At 36.0% G+C, this 21310-nt stretch overlaps 1 protein-coding gene across 3 annotated transcripts in view; it reads left to right on the top strand.

Moving 5' to 3' along the window:
- Positions 1-20676, top strand: part of CSN5 (COP9 signalosome subunit 5) — a 30276-nt gene extending 9600 nt beyond the window's left edge. For all 3 annotated transcript variants that reach the window (XM_081746735.1, XM_081746737.1, XM_081746736.1), the window contains exons 2-6: positions 614-785; positions 3513-3747; positions 4702-4896; positions 11818-12015; positions 20122-20676. In XM_081746735.1, the coding sequence (XP_081602861.1) occupies positions 628-785; positions 3513-3747; positions 4702-4896; positions 11818-12015; positions 20122-20379 (1044 nt within the window). In that variant the 5' untranslated portion in view covers positions 614-627 and the 3' untranslated portion in view covers positions 20380-20676. The remainder of the gene's footprint in view (positions 1-613; positions 786-3512; positions 3748-4701; positions 4897-11817; positions 12016-20121) is intronic.
- The last annotated feature ends 634 nt before the right edge of the window (positions 20677-21310 follow it).

Genomic DNA, 21310 nt, shown 5'->3' with positions numbered 1-21310 from the left:
TGCGAATTCTTTTTACAGTTGATTCAGACAAACCTGTAGCTCTAGAAGCACGTTTTGTGGCTTGACCAAGAGGTACTAAACACTGTTTCTCTCTTGATTCGCGGTCACAGAATTCAACAATGTTGCTTATTATTTCTCGACATTCACTATGAATTGTCACGTCTTTCTTCCTAGAGCTCGCCATTACACTAGAACACAGTATATTATAATATTAAAAACACAACGAAACTAAGCACGAAATACAAAGCACAACGCGCGTTTCAAATGACACCACGGAATAGCACACAAATAACTTTACCCGGAATAGCAGACGACATCTAAGTATAGACCACACCTAAAAAACCGAAAATGGACTTGACCGTGTCGTTGACCTTTCCCCGCCACCCCTGTTTTAGGGTTCTTCTCGACTGTTTTAGGGTAATACTACTTCTGGATATGAAAGGGTACAGAGGTGTATCATGGTCAGGAAACTTAAGAGTTATGCCAAATACGCGATGAAATATGCTCTTTTATATCAAATACTTTTTCACGCGTAAACCCACGTAATCTCTGTTTGTGTATAATTGCGGTGCACTCTTAATTGAGTATCAATGTATTTTTCTTCCTTTTCTAGAAATAGAGAAAGAAATGGCATCCGGCTCTCCAGGTGATAGCCAATCAACCATCGCCCAGAAAACTTGGGAATTATCTAACAACATTGAGACCGTTAGTAGTGCAGATGAAATCTATCGCTATGACAGAAAACAGCAACAAGATATTCTTGCAGCAAAACCATGGGAGAAAGAGTGAGTATTTTTCGAACTATAATTAACATTGCACCCTTTGGGACAAGTCTTTCATGTAGGCCTGATTTTGCTTCTCGAGACCACGTGAACTCAGATGTTCTGGTTACCACTGAGACACGAGTGTTAATTTAGTTACCTTCTTGTTCACGTCAACCATAGGTTGGTGGGCAACATAGAAATTTTAAAACTTTTCTCTCCCTTGGGAGAGCTGTTTTATCCTTTGATTAGGTCTCTTCTTCGTAACTGCATCTAGGTATTCTATTCTTAGTCTTCCTCTTCCTGGTTTTCCTTCTGCCTTTCCCTCCACCACCACGGTGATCCAATCGCAGGGCCGAATAAGATGTCCAAGCATGCTGTTTCTACTTTTTCATATTACCTTCATGATCTGTCGTCCTTCATTGGCTTCGTTTAATACGTCTTCATTCTTCGTCCTTTCAGTCTATGATATGTGCAGCATTCTGGCCAACACCACATTTCAAATGCTTCCTACTTGGATATCTTAGCTTTTCTCAATGTCCACGTCTATGATCCGTAAAGCGCCACGCTCCAAGATTTTAATAAATCGTTTACGATCGTCCAACGACACATTTCTTGGTGTTAGTAGTCTTCTTTTCCTATTGAATGCTTGTTTAGTCTGCGCTATTCTTTAACTTACGTCTTTTTCACTTCTTCCGTCCGAGGATATTAAACTTCCTTAGCAGGGGAACGTCTTAAGTTTTTTCTCCCTCTAGCCATACATTTGCCCCTTCCTGTCCTGCTCTTGTGCACTTTTTCACTTTGGTTTTCTTCTTATTTATCTTCATTTTGCATATGTTTTTTTCCAGTTGGTCGTTCAAGTTTGAAAGTGCTTCTTGCAAGTCCTTTTCGTTCTCCGTTATAAGTGCTATGTCATCAGCAAACATTATTTTGCTGAAAACCTGGCCATTTACTTGTACGCCTTTCTCGTTATCAAAGAATCTTTCATAGCCTCTTCTATATAAACATTGAACAGGAGAGATGAAAGTGCACATTCTTGCCTTACTCCTTTACTTATTCTTGCTTCCTGCTGATCTCATTCTGTAACAGTTGTCTGGTTCCTGTACGTTAGTTATAGTTGTCTGTTAATTTAGTCATAAGAAAAAGACAATATCTAGTCCTAAGTAAAACGTATTAATGAAACATATAAATGATAATAAAGAAAACTTAAATTAATGTAAAATCAAAGTTGGAATAAAATTCTGTTTCTCAGATAGTTTTTTTTTTCTTTTTTAGAGAGGTGGCTGAGGGGTAAAACGTTCACTTCTGGTACGAGTCGTCCCTTGTTCGATCCCAGGCTATAGAAATTTGTGGTGGACAACATTTGAATTATTCATTATGTATCATATCGCATCCATTAGCTAGTACTTCTTTAGTTTATTTACAAAATGACTTATATTATCATATACAGCTATTAAGTATATTAATCGAAAAACATTTTGTCTTCTTCGTCCCTAATTTCAGTGAAATATGGTTTCCTGTTTCACTTGAGATGATTAATTTTGTTGCCAACAGAACCACCTCTACCATATGTGCAACACGTGCATTAGCATGGAGCGGCAAAATCTGTCATTATTTTAAGTAGATATTTTTGTTGGAAAAGAAAACTTCATGATGATGGTAGCTAAATTTACTAAGCTTACCTTCTATTTGAATACCACGTTCATAAATCATGTTTAGGTAGCATTAGTTGAAGGTTACACATGGACAGTGCTAAAGCAAATGGCCAAACCAATCTCAGCATGAATTGTTTCATTGTTGTCAAATACAAGATCTCAGTTCTCGCCAGTAGTGAAACCTGTTCCATGTAGTTAGTTATCACAGTTTTAATACGAAAACTAGTCTTGTCTTTGTCAGAGACAAGCCCCTTATCGTTGAAGGTGGAAACTGTTTTAAAAAAAATAACAGATGTAGAAGGAAAAAAAAGAAATAAAGATAAGACAGGGTGTCTATCGGTTACGAATGTCACGAAATCAGAAAACGGTCATGAAAGTCACGAAATTTACCTTTTGGGTCACGGTTTTTTTTTTTTTTTAAACTGTACAAATGTAAGTACAGATTGAAAAATTTTGTTCTGTGAAACGTCAAAATTCACCACCAAAAATGTCTATGGCCGGCTTTAAACGCTGCCAAATCGCAAGCAAAATACGTTTCTGTTGTATGCATGAAAATTCGGCCTAATTCGCACGCAAATTCGCTCTTGAAAATGTTAGGAAATTTTATGATTTGGTAAAGAAAAAGTCACGAAATTTCATTTTGGAATATTAGTAGACACCCTGTAAGAGCTAGTTGCACTGGAATTGCAAATTAATATATTGAAATTGAAGCTCTATATTGAGTTCTACAAAAAAGATTATCATCTTTCCTCTGCAGGTGTGTTTGCTTTAACTTTCATTAACATGATAAATTATTATTTAAAGGAATGCAATTGTACTTGTAGTATTGAGGCCTTTCTGAGGGCAAGTACCCTTTCCCTCCCTTTCGCTGCTCGTGATGGGGTAACATACTTAAAATCGTGGCTTTTAATTATTTCTTTTCTGGAGAAAGGGGGATAGCAAATTATGCCATTGCATTGGGCTGCAAATTGCGTAGAGCCGGCCCTGGTTGCCAAAACTTTCATATTATTTCTTCAAACAGGAAGAATCATCAAACATCAAGTAACCTTTACATCTCCGTTTTCTTGCTGTAATTATTTCTTCCTTTATTTTCCAGTCCGCATTTTTTCAAAGATATTAAGATATCTGCACTCGCGTTGTTAAAGATGGTGATGCATGCAAGATCAGGTGGCACGCTGGAAGTGATGGGTCTTCTGTTGGGAAAAGTGGATGCCAACACAATGATAGTAATGGATTCGTTTGCCTTACCTGTGGAAGGAACTGAAACCCGAGTGAATGCTCAAGCCCAGGCTTACGAATACATGACAGCCTATATTGAAGCTGCAAAACAAGTAAGTGTCTGAGATATTATTAGAGTATTTAGTTTATGTTTATTATGAAATGAAATGTACACTCATGTCCAAAATTATTGTCGCATATCTATAACTGTCTTCTTGTAAGAATATAATTTGATAATGATTTTGCTGGGTACTTTTAATACTGATACTGTGTGTATAATCGGGAAATGTATATTTGTGGTAAATTTCATGGGAAAAGAATTGTAAACACGAAAACTATAATGAGTAAAATAAAATGTTGCTAATTGGACAAGAAAGTTTTATTTTCGCTTTATTGTTCTTATTTACTGCTCTTTTGACATGAAATTTGCCACATACATGTCTTTGCCGACTATACACATAATAACATTATAAGAAATACCGGATGAATTCGTTATCAAATTATATTCCTACAACAACATATTTATAGACATGCGACAATAATTTTGGACATGAGTGTACATTTTACTGGAGGACCTGCAAACTTTTTCCAGGAGGTATTTAATTATACGAGGGACGGTGGGAAAGTATGCAGTCAATATGAGGAAAAGACATGTGAAATTCTGCAAAAGTTTTTTATTGTTTTATAGAGTATTCATCTTTAAGATCGTTACAATCTTGCATACGCTCAAACCAATTTTGAAAATATTTTTTCCACTCTGAGACTGGTATCGTATCATAAATATTTTAAATCTGCTTCTTTTAGCAAAACTGTTTCCAAAAATTTGACTTCATAGATTGTAACTCGAACTAGGGATACCGCTGAAAACTGTTTACCATGCTTCGTGTAACGGTGTAATAAAAACATGATAGTATTATCTTGATTGTTTTTATTTTGGAATTTCTGCAGAAAATTTTTGACTTATAAAAGCTCATCGCAGAAAGACAATGAAAGTTCTGCCATTGGGCTCTTCTGTTAAATATTTATACATCGCACTGATTATTTATTTATTTATTTTCGTTCCACAGGTTGGTCGACTTGAGAACGCCATTGGTTGGTATCACAGTCATCCTGGCTATGGCTGTTGGTTATCAGGAATTGACGTTTCTACTCAGATGCTGAATCAGAATTTTCAAGAACCTTTTGTAGCGATTGTAATTGATCCAGTTCGAACAATATCAGCTGGGAAAGTATGTTTAGGTGCTTTCAGAACTTATCCAAAGGTACGTAATAAGAATTTTTAAATTTGTATAATGTAGTCGAATAACACATTGTATTCACCCTGTTAGGTGAATACGCAAGAGCTAGTGTACGAGGGTCGTTTGGATTGAAATAGCAACACTGCTGTGATTTGGATGTCGTTTATCAGCGAGACAAGTGATGAGTATAGTGTGTTCCTGGGCAGTAGCGATAGTGTGTCGACGTGTTCGTGTACTACAGTATGTATAAGCAGTACTGAGGTGTGTGTGACACACCGCTCTAAACAATGTTTACCCGTGCAAAACAGCTGTTTTCGTAACATTTCATGTGAGAAGAGGTCAACATACACGTCAGATCCACAAAGGATTACATGAGACGTGTGGGGACAATGCTCTGTCTTATCGGACGGTTGCGAAATGGACTGCGGCATTCGAGGTGGCGCGCCAGGAGCTGTGTTGGGGGTCATATTCGAATGGCTACGTATCAACATAATGTGGGAGCATTGCGAACATTCCTCGAAAAGATCGACGCTGGACATCTAGTGAACTGGCTAATAAACTGAATATTTCGTCTGCGTCAGCGTACCACGTGCTAACACACGATCTAGGCATGCGTAAGTTTGTAGCCAGATGGGTACCGGATATCGTGATAGAAGTGCAAGAATTGTACCGATGGGAATGAGCACGCTTATACCGTGAACGTTACGCGCAGATAGATGTTAGCTTTCTGCGTGACATTATTACGATTGATGAAACATTGGGAGATTCTACGAACTAGAATTGAAATACCAGTCAAATGAATAACGCCACAAAGACCCACGACCGAAAGAGATCAAAGAAGAGCTAGCAAATGTAGAGTTCATGATGATAATGAAAGGCATTATCCTCTTATATCAAGTGCCGCCAGGTGTTACGGTACATGTTGAGTACTATGCCTCGTGCCTGAGTCACCATTTGTTGCTAGCATTGTGACGCAAACACCCACATCTCCTATAGTCGGGACCAATTCCGCTTCACGACAATACCAGATGTCATATGCTCATGCGGTACAGACTCTTGTACGACAGTGGGGTTGGGAGGCACTGGAGCACCCGCCATATTCCCCGAATATGAGCCCCTGTGATCTTGATTTGTCTCCCAAAATGAAAGAACCACTTCGGGGACAACGCTTCCGTGATACTACCAGCGTTTATTAATATTGAATGGGTATGAGAGGACGGACATCATAATAATTTAAGAAGGAAAACATATTCGTTAAAATAAATAAAAAAAAAAAAAAGTTTAATAATTCGATACTTTTTGAGCTCATCTATGGAACCTTTTTCAATCTGTCAACACAAACTCATAATGAGCACTGCACGCGTGTATTCAAAAATAGTTCCATTGCATTCAACGTACTCAAATTAGTATAAAAAGCACAATTAGAAATGTATTTAAGTGTAGGCACTTTTTTTACTAATGGCATGATCATCAGTCCTTTACTACACGACGTCCATTTGGCACATACAAGGCGCTGAAAAAATCCCGGAATGGTCCAATATCTCGCGAAATATACAGATCAGCAAAACAAAAACACGTGTTAAATAGTTTTGGAAAAGCTATCGAATAATACCAAATGCAACCCCCTATCCCCACCTCATTCGGGGGTACCGGGGGTTACTTTAAAATTTTAAATTGGAACCCACATTTATTATTGCACATTTGGATTCTCCAGAAAAAGGGATAGTGATTGGACCCAGAATTGAAAGCAGTCCCAGTCCCTTCACGAATGGCGCTTGAATCGACACACAAAAAAGGGGAAGGGGGAGGGGTACCAAAATGTTTCCCGTACTCTGTAGACATACAGTTAGCGTACTGGACTGCGGAGTCAGAAGTCCTGAGTTCGATTCCCGCGCAGAATAACATTTTTTATATGTATTTTTTGTACTCAGATAATGAATTCATACTTTCATGAATCCATGTCACTTAACTTCGATGAAAATAATATATTTGTCCATAATATATTAACTTGCAAGAAAATACAAATTGCGACAAAAATGGTTTGTCTTTGTTGTAAATAACCCTGTGAAATCTAACCCTAATAACCCTATTACTAAGAACTATTCATAAAGCTATTTTGCAAAACAATTATCGAAATTTGTATTGTATGTAACGAATAAAATACTAATTGAAGTTAACACGTATGTACTTATTATTTGGGGAAATAAAAAAAGTAAGGTTGCCTTGAGCAGATCGAACTCAGGATTTCTGACTCCGCACTTCAGTACGCTAACCCTATGACCATAGAGTACGGGACTGATAACCGGCATTTTCATAACGTTTTGCTACCCTCCTTTTTGTTGTGTGTCGATTAAAGCGCCATTCGTAAAGGCACTTTTTTCAATTCTGGATCAAATCACTGTCGCTTTTTCTGGAGACTCCAAATGTAAAATAAGAAATGGGGGTTCCCATTTAAAATTCTAAAATTACCACCCATACCTTCGAAAGAGTTGCATTGCGTTTGGTATCATTGGATAGGTTTTTCAAAACGATTTAACACGTATTTTTGTTTTGCTGATCTGTATATTTTGCGAGATATTGGATCGTTCCGGGACTTTTTCCGCACCCTGTATAAAGCCTGAATAGCCGTAAATTTCCAGTCTGATGAGAACTCCAAATTTAATACCTAAAATCAGAATATTTTACACCCACAAATAAATCAATCAAACCAATTTTTCTCATTCTTAACACAAACCGAGGAAAATTTCTAGGAAATCACCATATTCAAATTCGAGACTTCCCAATGGCGAAACAAAAATGTTAACCATCAACTTACGGCCTTTCAGATTAAGGTATATGTTAATCTTGTTACACTCTAAGGGCACTACTATCCATTTCATAAAGATAGGCCCCTGACTTCGCGGTGCTGCCCTGACGTTCACTCAAGACTTATATTGCATTGTCGTACCTCGTTGGAGTTGCTGGAATGTTGTCTTTTCAATGCTTAAGACACAAAATTGTTCTTTGTACTGTGTAATGAGAAAAAAAAAAAGTAGAAATTAATGAAAAAGTGCGTATTTTATAGTACTTTTTTGGTAAATCAATGTTCATAGGACTATATCTCGAAAACGAGATCACTTAAAATAATTTCCTGTGTACGATATGTAGATGCATCCATTAGCTGTAAGTTGTGAAAAGTTCAATTTTCATTACTTGATACTTTTTGTGTAATTAAAAGAAATGTATGACGCTATGATCTCCTTTACCGTAGTAGGCAGAGAAACGTACAAAAAACAGTTCGAAAATTTGGAACTCTAGTGTTCCAAATATTTGAAACTTTTAACGAAAAAGGGTTTAGTTGGTAGAGTATTTATTTTTTTAATAAAAATGTTTATTTGAACATTTTCTATGCGTTAAGCGGAGAGCCATGTTGCAGCCCAGCCTTTACATTCCCTGCGCTTATATGAAGAAACAGCATACAGTAACTGGAAGTGCGGCAACGCCGTTGTGCTGTGTTGTCGCGTTCAGAAAGCTTCCAGCGCGAAGCCTACTTCATAAGAACGTAATAGGAAAAAAGTATTTAAGACCTCATAACATTTCACAACGTCTTAAAAATAATAATAATAATGCATGTACGTATCTCAATGTAATCGAAATAAAACGTTGAAGTAACAAATCCAAAAACTCATCTTTTAATTACTTATCTCATTCACTTTCGTCACTTCTTGACTCATCATAGCTCCTGCTATCTTCCTGGACACTTATTAACAATGGCTCCATTTCTACCTCAAGATCTATCAGTATATACAGCTTACGAACATGTTAAAGGGAAAAAAGAAATGTAGCCTTGGCAATCACATGTTCACCCAAGTTGTTCTGTGATCAATTCCCCTGCTGAATGTAATAGAGAAACATGGGTCCTTTGCTTTATTTCAACGAAAGAAAACTGTGCAGTGTGTAGGTGACGAGGACTTTTTGCGTCTAATCACGTCGCACTGATTACGTTTTCAACACTTCCCTTCAGTTCGTAGGCTTCAAAAACTTACACACTCCCATCATATGTGCTCATTGGAGTGAGACGGGCGAACTTGCATTTATATTTTTCCCAAGTATTTCTCGTGCTTATTTATTGAAAAAAAAAAAAAAAATCCTTCTACGAGCGGCCGCATTACAAAAGGAAGTGGCAAAATTTTTTAGCGATAATGAAATTGCAGAACCGATGAATGACTCCGACACAGATGCTTATGAGTTGATAGTAATGTCATTGGTTATTCTGTGCTCAGTGACGGCATATCCGGGAGTGAACAAGATAGTAACTCTGTTTCAAGTGAACCTGAGGTTGCGCCCTGAAAGAAGAAAAAGAATTTCGTCGTTCCTATTTAAAGGCAGATTCTGATGTAGTTCGGAGCGATAAAACTCTTAAGCAAATGCAAAACTCGTGTTTAGTGGTGTCCCGGGAATTAATCAAAATGCTAGGTTATCTACAAAGTATTCCCCATATAAAGTGTTTCAGCTATTTTTAACGATAAAGTTTTATAGTAAAAAAAGTTGAGTTGATTTTGAGTTTAACGTCCCGTTCAGCAGAGGCGATATGAGACGTGGACCTACTGATTAACGTGGAATCCAAACCACATGAGCTCCCACCGGGAATAGCAGAGAAAGAAATGAATAAATACGCAAAACAGCAGATTGAGAAAAAGAAAAATTACTGAAACAAAAATCTTTGTTTTCTAAGTAAAAGTGTGTTACTTCAATTGAAAACAAGAAATCTTCTACATTGATTATTCACATGTGCTTTTTAGCCAGCTTTACGCGATTTTTATAAATCAACTACGTAAGAGCTATTAGTATGTCTATCAAATGATGGAAGGTGTTTTTTCTGCTGTTTGGCTTATCACTATCAGTGCTCACATACTGTATAGGAAGAAAGCAGGAAAATAAATCACACTTTGAACTTTTTATGTGAACATAGCAGAAAAACTGCTGCACTCAGCAGGCACTGAACTACAGGGACTATCCCAGTCTTTACCGATAGAAGACTGGAAGCAAGGGGTCATTACCCATACAAAGTTCCCCTAATATCCGCAAATCCTAATAGAGTAGGACAAAGGAGATGCAAAGTGCGTAGCATCCGCACGGTGAAAGAAGTTTTTAATAAAATATTAGCGTTTATTGTCTGATATATGAAGTTGAACTTTGTGTGGGGAAGTGCTTCGAAATGTACAACATTAAAGAGAAATACTGGGACTCCTAGATCTGAAAACAGATTTTCTGTGAAGTGTAAACTCAATATTACATATCAGCTAAGATTATATCATATCATAAACTTCGTGAGTGTATTTGTTTCGGTTCAGATGTATTTTGTACTGCGTGCAGTAAGTGAAAAAACTGACAAAAAGCAACAAATTTTCGAGGACCATCTCATGCAAATCTACACAAGGTAAACAGTTCGTTTCTAATTTTAAACAATAGGTATGTTTACTGTATACCCTGTTAATTTCTCAGAAATTAGATTAAAATCTTTGGAGATGTGAAATTTTAAAAATACCCCTGCAAAGTGCTGGACAGTGTGAGTGACAAGTTTAAATATCCGTCGGGCTGAGAGTGTATACGCGCCATGAAAATGTGGCAACGTGGTACACCGAATAACCTGCGATAGCGAAAGGCGCAGAGCGGAGAAAATCATAATGTCATATTTGTTATTGTTTATCTTTTAAAACAAATCGAAACAGTTTAGTTGAAAAAGGTACTTTAAGATCTTTCTAAAAGTTTTTTCAGATTGATAATACACCGCAGCAATTCAGAGATAATGATGTCTCACTTTTTACTGAATAACAAGAAAATTACTACGTTTTGATTAATGAAATTTTCAGAACTTACAGATAATAGATGCACCTACATATCGTACACAGGGAATTATTTCATGTGATCTCCTCTCCGAGATATAGTCCTATAAACATTAGTCTACCAAAAAAGTATGATAACATACCCACTTTTTCATTAATTCCTATTTGTTTCTCACTACACAGTACAAAGAAAATTTTTATGTCTTAAGTATTGAAAAGACAACATTCCAACAATTCTAACAAGGTACGACAATGCATTGTAAGTTTTGAGTGAACGTCAGGGCAGCACCGCGAAGTCAGGGGCCTATGAAATGGATAGTAGAGCCTCTTTGGCGCGGGAGACCTGGGTGTGATTTCTGATGGGAGCTAATGTGGTTCGGATTCCACGTCAAGCTGTAGGTTCAAGTCTTATATAGCCTCGTTTCTGAAAGGCACGCTAAACTCTGATCAACCAATCGATCTAGGCGCACTATTGCACTAGAATATATTAAAAATACAGGATGTCTCAAAAGTCCCCTGACATAGGGTAACTCTGTTATTATCAGAGTTCAGCAAAATATAAGAGGGGAAAAACCGTCTCCAAATATGATGTTTTCAATCTAAAGTGAAGTTTTTTTTTAATCGGACGAGCCCTTTGGGCTGTACACTCTTTATACGCCCAATGTTAAATGAAAATTCACAACGTTGCCATTCACCTAGACCTACAACATAAGTGAATGAAATTACTATCTTTTAAGCTAATATGTCGATGGCCAGCCCCCATTTGAAACATGACTCCATTCACCATACTCTTACAAAGTATATCTACCTCCTCCCAGCCCCTATAGGCTTAATGGCAGCGTTGCATTTTCATTTAACATTGAGCGCATAAAGAGTGTACAGCCCAAACGGCTCGTCCAATTTACAAAATTCTTTAACTTTATATTGAAAACATCATATTTGGAGACGATTTTCCCTCTTACATTTTGTTGTAACTCTGATAACAAGAGTTACCCTATGTCAGTTGACTTTTGAGACACCCTGTGTAACACATGAAATAGATATAGTTAAGCTAGAAATTTAGCGTACAACATGAAATGTTTTCCTTTGTTATTCTAACAGTATATTTTGTGTTTTGCAGGGTTTCAAGCCACCAAATGAAGAACCGTCTGAATACCAGACAATACCTCTGAATAAAATTGAAGATTTTGGAGTCCATTGTAAACAATATTATTCATTGGAAGTATCATATTTTAAGTCGTCCTTAGATAGAAGACTCCTAGATTCTTTGTGGAATAAATACTGGGTCAATACGCTGAGTTCTTCAAGTCTTTTGACCGTAAGTATATTTATGATGTGATAATTCACACAATTCACATAAATTCTCTGTCTTATGAAAATTTCATCTCCTAATGGACTGTAAGTTAGTTTGTGGAGTGCACACCGTTTAATAAGTGAAAGATTACTCGCTTTGCACAGACTTGGAAAGTCAGGATGAGTCAGGGAATTTAAGAAATATATATATCGTACGAATAAAGAAACTGGGTATAGGGTGTTACGATCGTGCTTTCCACGAATCGTAACATTCCACTCAATAATTGTTATTAAATGTATGTTATTGTTAATTTTTGCTTGTTTACTTTTAAACATTATTCGTTTAAATACGATATTTATGTACAAGGGTACATGTTTACAATATGTTCGTTTTGAGTAGGCTTATATTGTTATCTCGATTGTGAATAGTAGTGCGTAATAAAAATTCATTTAAATAAGCGAATATTTTGATATAAACACCAGTAATTATTAACAACATTAAAATTTAGGAGGGATATAGCCTTTTCTTTTGTTTAAAAACCGAAGTAGAACAATATAGAATTTTGTATAATATGATGACAATTAAATGTGACGGATGTAAACAAACATTACGTATTACGCCTAAATCCGATCTGTTTAATATGTAAAAATTTAGTCATGCACGGCAGTAAAGCAACAATTCTAAGAAATAACGGGCATAATAAATTTTTATTACATTTTAGATGAATTACGAGAGTAAATTGAATCAGTTTTGTAGTATTTTGAAACTTACCTTTTGGTTTATCGTTCATAACTTCAATAAAAACGAGTCATGTTTATAATCAGATAACAGGATGGACTACGTGAGTGGAAAGAATAAATAATTTTTCAAAATGAAAATCGTGTAATTAGAAATGAATATAGAGAGTAGTTTTCTTTTAATGAGAAAAGAATTTAAGTATTAAAATTAATGGGATTAAAGTACTCTAAAATTTGTTTATAGATGTAAACATTAGTCTGCTCCGAGAGGGCACGATGATTTACGGGGTGTTACGATGTGAAGATTTGAAGAAGCTAGGATCTTGCAATTAAGTGTCAACAAAATTAATTAAAATTTTGTAGCAGAAGAAGCTACAATAGAACTATAAAGTGATAAAAAGTAGTTGCAGAAAATATATACTGCATTTTAGACGTACCTAGTAAGGAGAGCACAGGTAATGAGATTGACATTCCAAATAAGTTATCTAAATTCGAACATAATAAAGGAGACATTGTAATAAATCCTGCTTCACCTGATCGATTATTATTCCCCAAATGAACTTAATTAAATGTTTTTTTATAAGTGACTGTCAGTATATCCGTTCTGGTTACGTTGAAGTTATAATGCATTATTATGAGTAAGTAATTTGTCTTCGTCCTGTCACACAAACACAGACAAGCTATGAGGGGGGCGTGTCCTAACTTGTTTTGCTTCAAATGTTGGATCCATCTTTATTATTGAAATTTATAGTTAACCAGACGTGGAATATGACTTCTTTTGGATTATGTAAATATTTGAGTTAAAATGAACTATTTATCCACTCTATTTCGATATGAATTAGCTACTGAAGACTGATAGTGTTTAAGAAATTAATAAAACATTCTTAGGCAGTTGTAATTAGCTGGAAGCTAATAATCATAACGCAATCAGTTAAATGAATACGGAAATAAACAAATAAGAATATCTCATTTGCTACTCTGTACTCAATCTGGATGATGCCTATGCTTTGGTCCTTAAATATATGCATAGTTAATTTCCCTATTGTTATCAACACTAATAAATATATCAATTATAGGATTAAGTTAGTTAGATTAGGGTAGGTAACGTTAGATTAGGTTAAGTATTATTATGTTGTTATTGGTCTGTACTATGCTGAATTTTGTGGCTGAGTCCAATACTATAATTATTGAATAAACTTGCATAAGGAAATGAACTATGTAGTATTGATAATAGTGAGATGTAATCCTCATTAAGAAGGGAATATGATTAACCCCGTCGTCAGATAAATATATGTACCTGGAAATATGACTAGGTCATTGTATAATTCGTAAAAGAATAACAACAATGTTGAATTTACGTTTCAACCCTGTCACTAGGAACTTTGTTAATAATGGCATTGCGTACATAGAACACATGTTGTAAGAAAAAAAAAAACTTTTCATAAGGGACCAAGCATAGAGTATAATTCATATGCTAGAAATTCAAAGAACATCCAGAGTAAGCAGTGTAGTTACGTATTCCCTATCAATTGTCAACAACTTAATAAGGAGATTAATAAGAGGATAATAAACCAATATTAGCTTTATTGTACATAATTTAAATGTCATGAACTACTTCGTTACAAAATATTGCAAGTTAATTTACAATGATTTACAATATGTATACAGGACATCAAATAAATAGTGAATCTCAATTGTCATGTTATATGATGTTCCAGTTTCAACAATTGTGATTTCAGTAATCCAGTTAACAACAAATAAAATTAATTTTCCAAAAATCAATTTAAGTTGTTTATATCATATTCTCTATAATCTTAGAGTCGTCATTGGAAGTGTCACTGCTGCATGTTCCTGGATAATCTAGAATGATACCGTTGCGCTAAGGATTTTTTTCAATACATATACTGCTAACATATATACTGCTCTTTATTCAGTAACTAGCATATTTTTATCTTTTAATAATCGATGATGATTTTTCTCTAACCCAGTGACGAAATCTAGAAATGTACGAGATGCATACATTCAATTAATTATTAAGTAATGTTACAAGGGTACATCAGGCTGCTTGTAGGTAGAAAATGCGTATTTTAAAACTAATATTTATAAATTACTGGACAGATTGAGATGGGCTAGCCTGTGACTTAGTCAGTAGCCCCATAGCAGAACATGATCGCAGAAAATTTGCCGCGCCTGTGCAGAAAAAAAAAAAAAAAAAAAAAAACCCAGAAAAGCATAAAAACATGTCTGCTATGTGTAGATGTCGTAAATGCAGGAGTTACTCGCATAAATATAGTTCAAACTGTTTTATACGTCGCATAAAGCGTATTTTTATCAATCATAAGTGTTTCTTCTGCAGAAATTTTTCGACTTACAAAAACTCATGGCAGAAAGACGAAGTTCTGCCATCGGGGTCAGTAGATTATTTTGGTGCCAATCCAGCGATTTGTGTACAGTTCCCGGTAGGTGTTTTGCAGTAAGTCTTGGAAATTGGCTCAGCCACAGAAAACTAGTATTAGGGATAACTCTGGGGCCAAAACATTCGAAAAAATCAAGATGGTGATACTGTCGCTCGGGAAGCCCAGCCTCGTGTAGTTTGTAGCTGTAAGACTTTATATATATATATATATATATATATATATATATATATATATATATATATATATATAAACTGAGAGTAGATTCCATGCAGTTAGATATTGAAAACAAAGTATAAGAACATTGAAAGAAAATTAAGCGTATTTTCTTTGGGTGTGCATCAGTTTCATAAAGAAATGAACATATTTTGTGGAATTAGGTTTTTGAAGTAATCGTCATTAGCATCCAACACCTTTTGCCAGCGTTCCAGCTGTTTCAATGAAGAGCCAACCTGTTTCAAATCATTTCTCATAATGAGTTACCTGGGTTAGAATTTCTAGAAATTCAAAAACAGAATATTAGAAATTACTCCCTGTTCTAAATCCTCTGGTCTTCAATGTCCGTTATTAGATGAAGTACCATTGATTTTTAAAACAAACTTGCTCTCTCACACAAATTCCAACACTAACTGTTAAAACTTACACTTTAAAGGAATTTCCTCTTTAAAACGCGTTATACATTCTGTTCTTTTACGAAAAGAAAGTGCTGATTTCGAAATAGTTCTTAATTCCTTAATTAAAAAATAAAATTAAAAAAAAAAAAATTTAAGGCAAAGCATTTACAAAAGTAAAATGAACATCATTCAGATAGAAATACTTCCGAGTCTGAAAAGGATGATGAACTGTTGGAAAGACAGGAGAGGGAAAGAGAGCGACAGCAGATAACCTTAAGAAAATATTTAGAAAAAAAAATACAACACAGCAAGTACTGAAGATAGTTAAGAAAAGTGTAAGGTGTGAAACAAAAAGATGTAAACAATTGGCGAACAAAGTATAGAAACAGCTTATATGAGATATACTTAAAAACGAGAGAAGTTAAGATGTTTCAGCTGGGGCCGCGGTGGCTCAGTGGTAGAGCGTTCACCTCTGGTGCTTGGGGTCCCGGGTTCGATCCCAGCCCCCGCCAAGTGAACTTTGTGGTGGACAAACACCGCGTGCGTGGATTTTCTCGGGGTTCTCCCGTTTCCTCCCACTTTCTTCATTCCACCATTTCACTCATCTCTCATTATCACCGTCTCCTTTAGCCTAACCGGCATAACCATGGGACGTAAAGCTCAAAGATTTCATTTCATTTATCATAATGTTTCTGATGAAGGCAATGATACAGTGCCGAAACTGTAACAGGGGAGGAGGTAGCTCGGTGGTGGAGCGCTTACCTCTTGTGCGTGGAATCCTTGGTTCGATTCCCGGCCAAGTAAGTTTGTGGTGGACAACAGCGTGTCCATGGGTTTCCTCCCCCATCAATTCTTCCATCCATTCATTTACCTAAATCATCCGTCTCCCGTAAGCTAACAGGATAAACGTGGGACGTTAAGCAAAGATTTCATCTCATTTTCATTTCCGAAACTGTAATACAATTATTTATTAATAATGATTGATTGGTCAGAGTTTATATATTAAGGCAAAGCATTTCCAAAGCTAGAATGAACAGGGTTCTTAATTTCGTCTGTCCTTTAAGTAATTTGTTTTATTAAATTTAGCTATTAATTGTTTGTTCTAATATATCAGGGGTGGTCAACCCGTCGACTGCTGGTTATTAGTCGACCGGCCATCATCTAGCGGGCTAGTGGAGAGATAAAGTGGTTTCTGAAACGAAAGTAGCTCTCAAGCCTAAAAAGTTTAGTCAGCCCTGTAATATATGATTCAAATACATATATATATAGTTTACACCATCGAGAAAGTTTTGTGTAGAATTATGACTTGCTAAACGTTCTAAGTTACTTATCAGAGTTGTCTCTATTGCTGCAGAACCTTTGTCAATAGCTCCTTCAACGCACTACGTGTTCTAACCAATTATCAGGCTGCAGATGTCCTTAATCGCAAATAGCACCTACCTAGAGCCGGTTTTCATCATGCGTCTCCTGAGATGGGAAGGGGGAGGTAGTCTTCTAAGAGCCCCTCAACTTTAGTAAACTTGCTAAATTCACCCAAAAAATAATTGCATACGAATTCCAGGGTTTCTAAAATTATGCTAAAATTATGAATTTTTATAACATTTTAATTTCCCGTTTTGTATTCAAAAAGGGACAAGAATAAGGAAACGATTATTTTTTTTTTGTATTTATTTATTAGCAATTATATGTTCCGCATATTTTCACGGAGATATCTATAAATTAAACAAGTTCAATTCGTGTTTAATTTATTTTTACTTGAACTTATATTTCAAACTCATTATCTGCGTTCAGCCATCAGAGTTCTACTAATTTGGGAAATTATACAATTATAGTAGTATAATTTTAATTATTACATTTTTTGTAGTTTGTTGTACAGTGATCCTTTATTAAAGTTACTATCCGAATAAATAAATATTAATAATAAAATTGTGTCGAACAAGTTAACTTCATAGCTGAGAATAGCGAATAGTCCATCTTCCTCATTTTTGGAAGCAGCATGAGAAATATCACGGAGTTGACAGAACTTAAATGGTTTACAAACTTTTCAGTCCAGAATTTTCATAAATGTCGGTTCATTTCAAGTAAAAAATGTCTTCCATTTCAGAAGAAGGGAAGGAACTTAAAATGCTAACCACATTACCTCGCTCTATTGCTAGCGCTGAAATAAATATTGTGCACTTCTCGGATCTCCCATCTTGTTATTTAATTTCGATCCAATTTCCTTCAGGAATTGTCTAGCTTCCTGTCTAAAATTCCCATAGTAGCAAAAAAAATGAACATGATCTTCGTTTAGTTTGGAATATTTCGCGTGTTTTCGCTTACAGGCTGTCTTAGCAGCGCTTTCTGCTTCGTTGCATGTTGAAGCTGAATGAGAAGTTGCAAATGTCTCTACACATGTGACGTCCCATACCAGTCGTTGCCCCATTTTCCAAGGGGTTAATGTCACTCCATCTGGTCGTTTTCCATCATCTCAGGACATTCCAGATGGTCCTAAAATACTTGGGATGTTAATATTGGCAAGATGAATACTTGGCAAATTATAATTTTACATTTCAAAATGAAATAATCAAATATTGTTACAATTTACGACTTCAAGTTTATAATATAACCGTTTATAACTGGTTTATAATTATGCACCACGTCCATGGGAAAATTGTTCACTGCTTGGGTCAATGATTGTTTCAGACTGTCGGCAGATGGATGCCGTTTATGGCAGACCTTTGCCTGAAGGACTGCCCAAAGTTTGTAGTCCAACGGGTTAAGGTTCGGGCTGCTAGAAGGCCAATCAGCGGTAGAAATGAAGTCAAGGACGTTCCGTGCCAGCCAATCCTCGGTTGTTTTCGCTTTGTGGCCTGGAGCGGAATCCTGCTGGAAGGTCTATCTTTCTCCAGGGAACATGGTAGCAGACAGTGGTTTCACTAGAGGTGTTAGCACTGTGTCTTGGTACACCTTGGCAGATGTTTTAACACCTTGTTCGCAAAAATGCACCTGGATTGTGCCTGAGTAGCTCACTCCCCACCAAACCATCACTGAGGCATGATGATGTGCCCTCTGAACTCTTGGAGCTGCCTCAGCAGCGGCAGGAGATGACGTGGCATATACACGCCATTTTGGGTGTTGTAGGCCTGCTCAATTGTGAACACCTTTTCGTCAGTGAACAGAATCTTTCTGTGCAGATTGTTGGCGTAACGCTGCGACATTAATGTTTGGGTCAGAAAGTGACCCGCCTCTTATATGCCCGTAGATGTAGGTCACTCCTGAGCACACGAGACATGGAATTTCTGCTGATGGTCATCTCAGCACCCATCACACTTTGTGTTCGAACAGGATTTCTTCGAATTCTTGCTGCGGCTACTTTCTGGACCTGCGGGGTTCATACCGTTCGTGGTCTGCCACTCCTTGCGCGGTCAGCTGCCATTCCAGTCTCTGTGTATCGCTGTATGGCGCGATACACGAATCTCATGTTGATTTGTAGGAGTTTCAGGGGGTTGAAAATCTCACCTGCTGTCTTCTCGACATTGTGTAGTGCAATTACTGCTACACGATTTTCGTAATCGCCCCACTCCATCGGAACTCAGTACAATATCAACGTATGTCATGAACAGACACACACACACACACTACATGCATCTTCCGCTTTATACACAGATGGCAGCACTGTGCCACTCTGGATGCCTACAGCGCCACTCCAAACTTTGTGACAGTAGTTATGATATAACTAGGTATTATTATTGATATTGTAAAAGGAAACATTCCAACAAACCTTCTTCTTTATTAAATGTTATGTCCCATAATTTCAATGTAATGTTACGTAATTTTATTGCCATTATTGCTTTTAATAAGCTCTTATACCATTGAGTGGATCTGCATATAACGGACTCATTTCCAAACAAAATTGTATGCTGTTCTTCTAGTGTATGTTGCGCTAATGCTAACTTTTCTAGTTGATTTAAATAAAATGAAATGAAACACTGATGGAATACCAAAAGTTGATTGACTTTTTTTTTTATTACACTTTGAAGTGTGTATCGTAAGGCGGAAGGGAGCGGGGCTGCACAGTCTAGATTTTTTTTTAATACGATATATTTAGCATGTATCGATACCCTAGGCTATTTAGAATTTTTACGTAATGGTTTACGCTTCCAGTTCTTAGTTTTTCGCGATTTTCTCGAAACGGCTCGAGCGTATTAAACTACCGTAGGTATATGAACTGGTATGTAAAAAAACTACAAAATCTTACGTATTTTGTCGGAGCAACGTCGGGTAATTCATCAGCTAGTTTTTCATTAAAATCTATTTTTGTGAAGAATTTTCACATTATACTCAATTTCACTAATATTTTTCTTTTTCTCTCTCTCTCTACAGAACGCAGACTATACAACGGGACAAATCTTCGATCTGTCAGACAAGTTAGAGCAATCGGAGGCTGCTCTTGGTCGTGGTGGTTTCATGTTGGGAGTGGACCCTCACGAGAAACGAACCGAAGACAAACTTTCCAAAGCTACGAAGGATAGCTGTAAGACAACTATCGAAATAATCCATGGCCTAATGGCACAGATGATTAAAGATAGACTTTTTAACCACATTAAAAATCCAGGCAACCCGTTGAACCAAGAATGTTAAGTAACACACACATTTATGTTTGTATAAAATTGTGATACGAGTAAACTGTTTCTAAACTTACACGTAATAAAAAAAAATAAAGGTTCTAAATTTGCAGTATTTGTTTATCAAGCAAGAACCTAAATTTACTATTTGCCATAGAATTGGTCTGTGTACAAATTTTGGTTCCAAATTCATGTTTTTCTCTGTTTTGCGGGTAGTCGAAAAATCAGGATATTATTTGTTGTATTTATTCTTATGATACATGTAGTTTTGGTAATATTCTGTACAATTTCAATAAAATATAATGTGAATTTATGTTTCTCGCAGTTTTTAAGTCAGTGTATGACCAACCCACCAGGAGTTCATCCCCCCAGGAATTAGTGCTGTTATCTAAAATTCTAATACTTCCTTAATCGAATAATAATTTTAATAATGTAACGAAAACAAATGTCTGCTATCATGTGTATAGGCAATCCAGTAAGACACTCCAAGCAGGCAGAAAAAAAGTCTTACCTTAACAGTCTCAGATGTTATTGAATTTACGGATATAGAAAATTCAAAGAAAGAAACCCGTATATTTTTATTTTGTCCTAAAAAAAAATCAATCTTGGACCGATATACAGACCGCCAAAGGCGTCATTTCTTAGTATGAATTTCGGCAAAATATTAAAATGGATTAAGATACAGGTATTATGTTGCTTTGAAAGATAATATACTAATTCAGGTGATATCCTCAGTTTAGAAATATATGTCCGTGCTGTAGCGTATTGATTTTTCTAGAATCAAATTATATACAAAGTATATATATATATATATATATATATATATATATATATATATATATATATATATATATATATATATATATATATTCAAACATGCCAATTCCCAAAATTTTGATTTTGTGACTGTTGATCAGTACTATACAGTACATGCTGTGGAAAAGAGA

Source organism: Thermobia domestica, chromosome 18 (assembly GCF_964235325.1).
Source record: "Thermobia domestica chromosome 18, izTheDome1.hap1.1, whole genome shotgun sequence".
NCBI classification, from domain to species: domain Eukaryota; kingdom Metazoa; phylum Arthropoda; class Insecta; order Zygentoma; family Lepismatidae; genus Thermobia; species Thermobia domestica.
The sequence above is the reverse complement of the archived record's forward strand: the minus strand, read 5'-3'. Positions and strand labels throughout refer to the sequence as shown.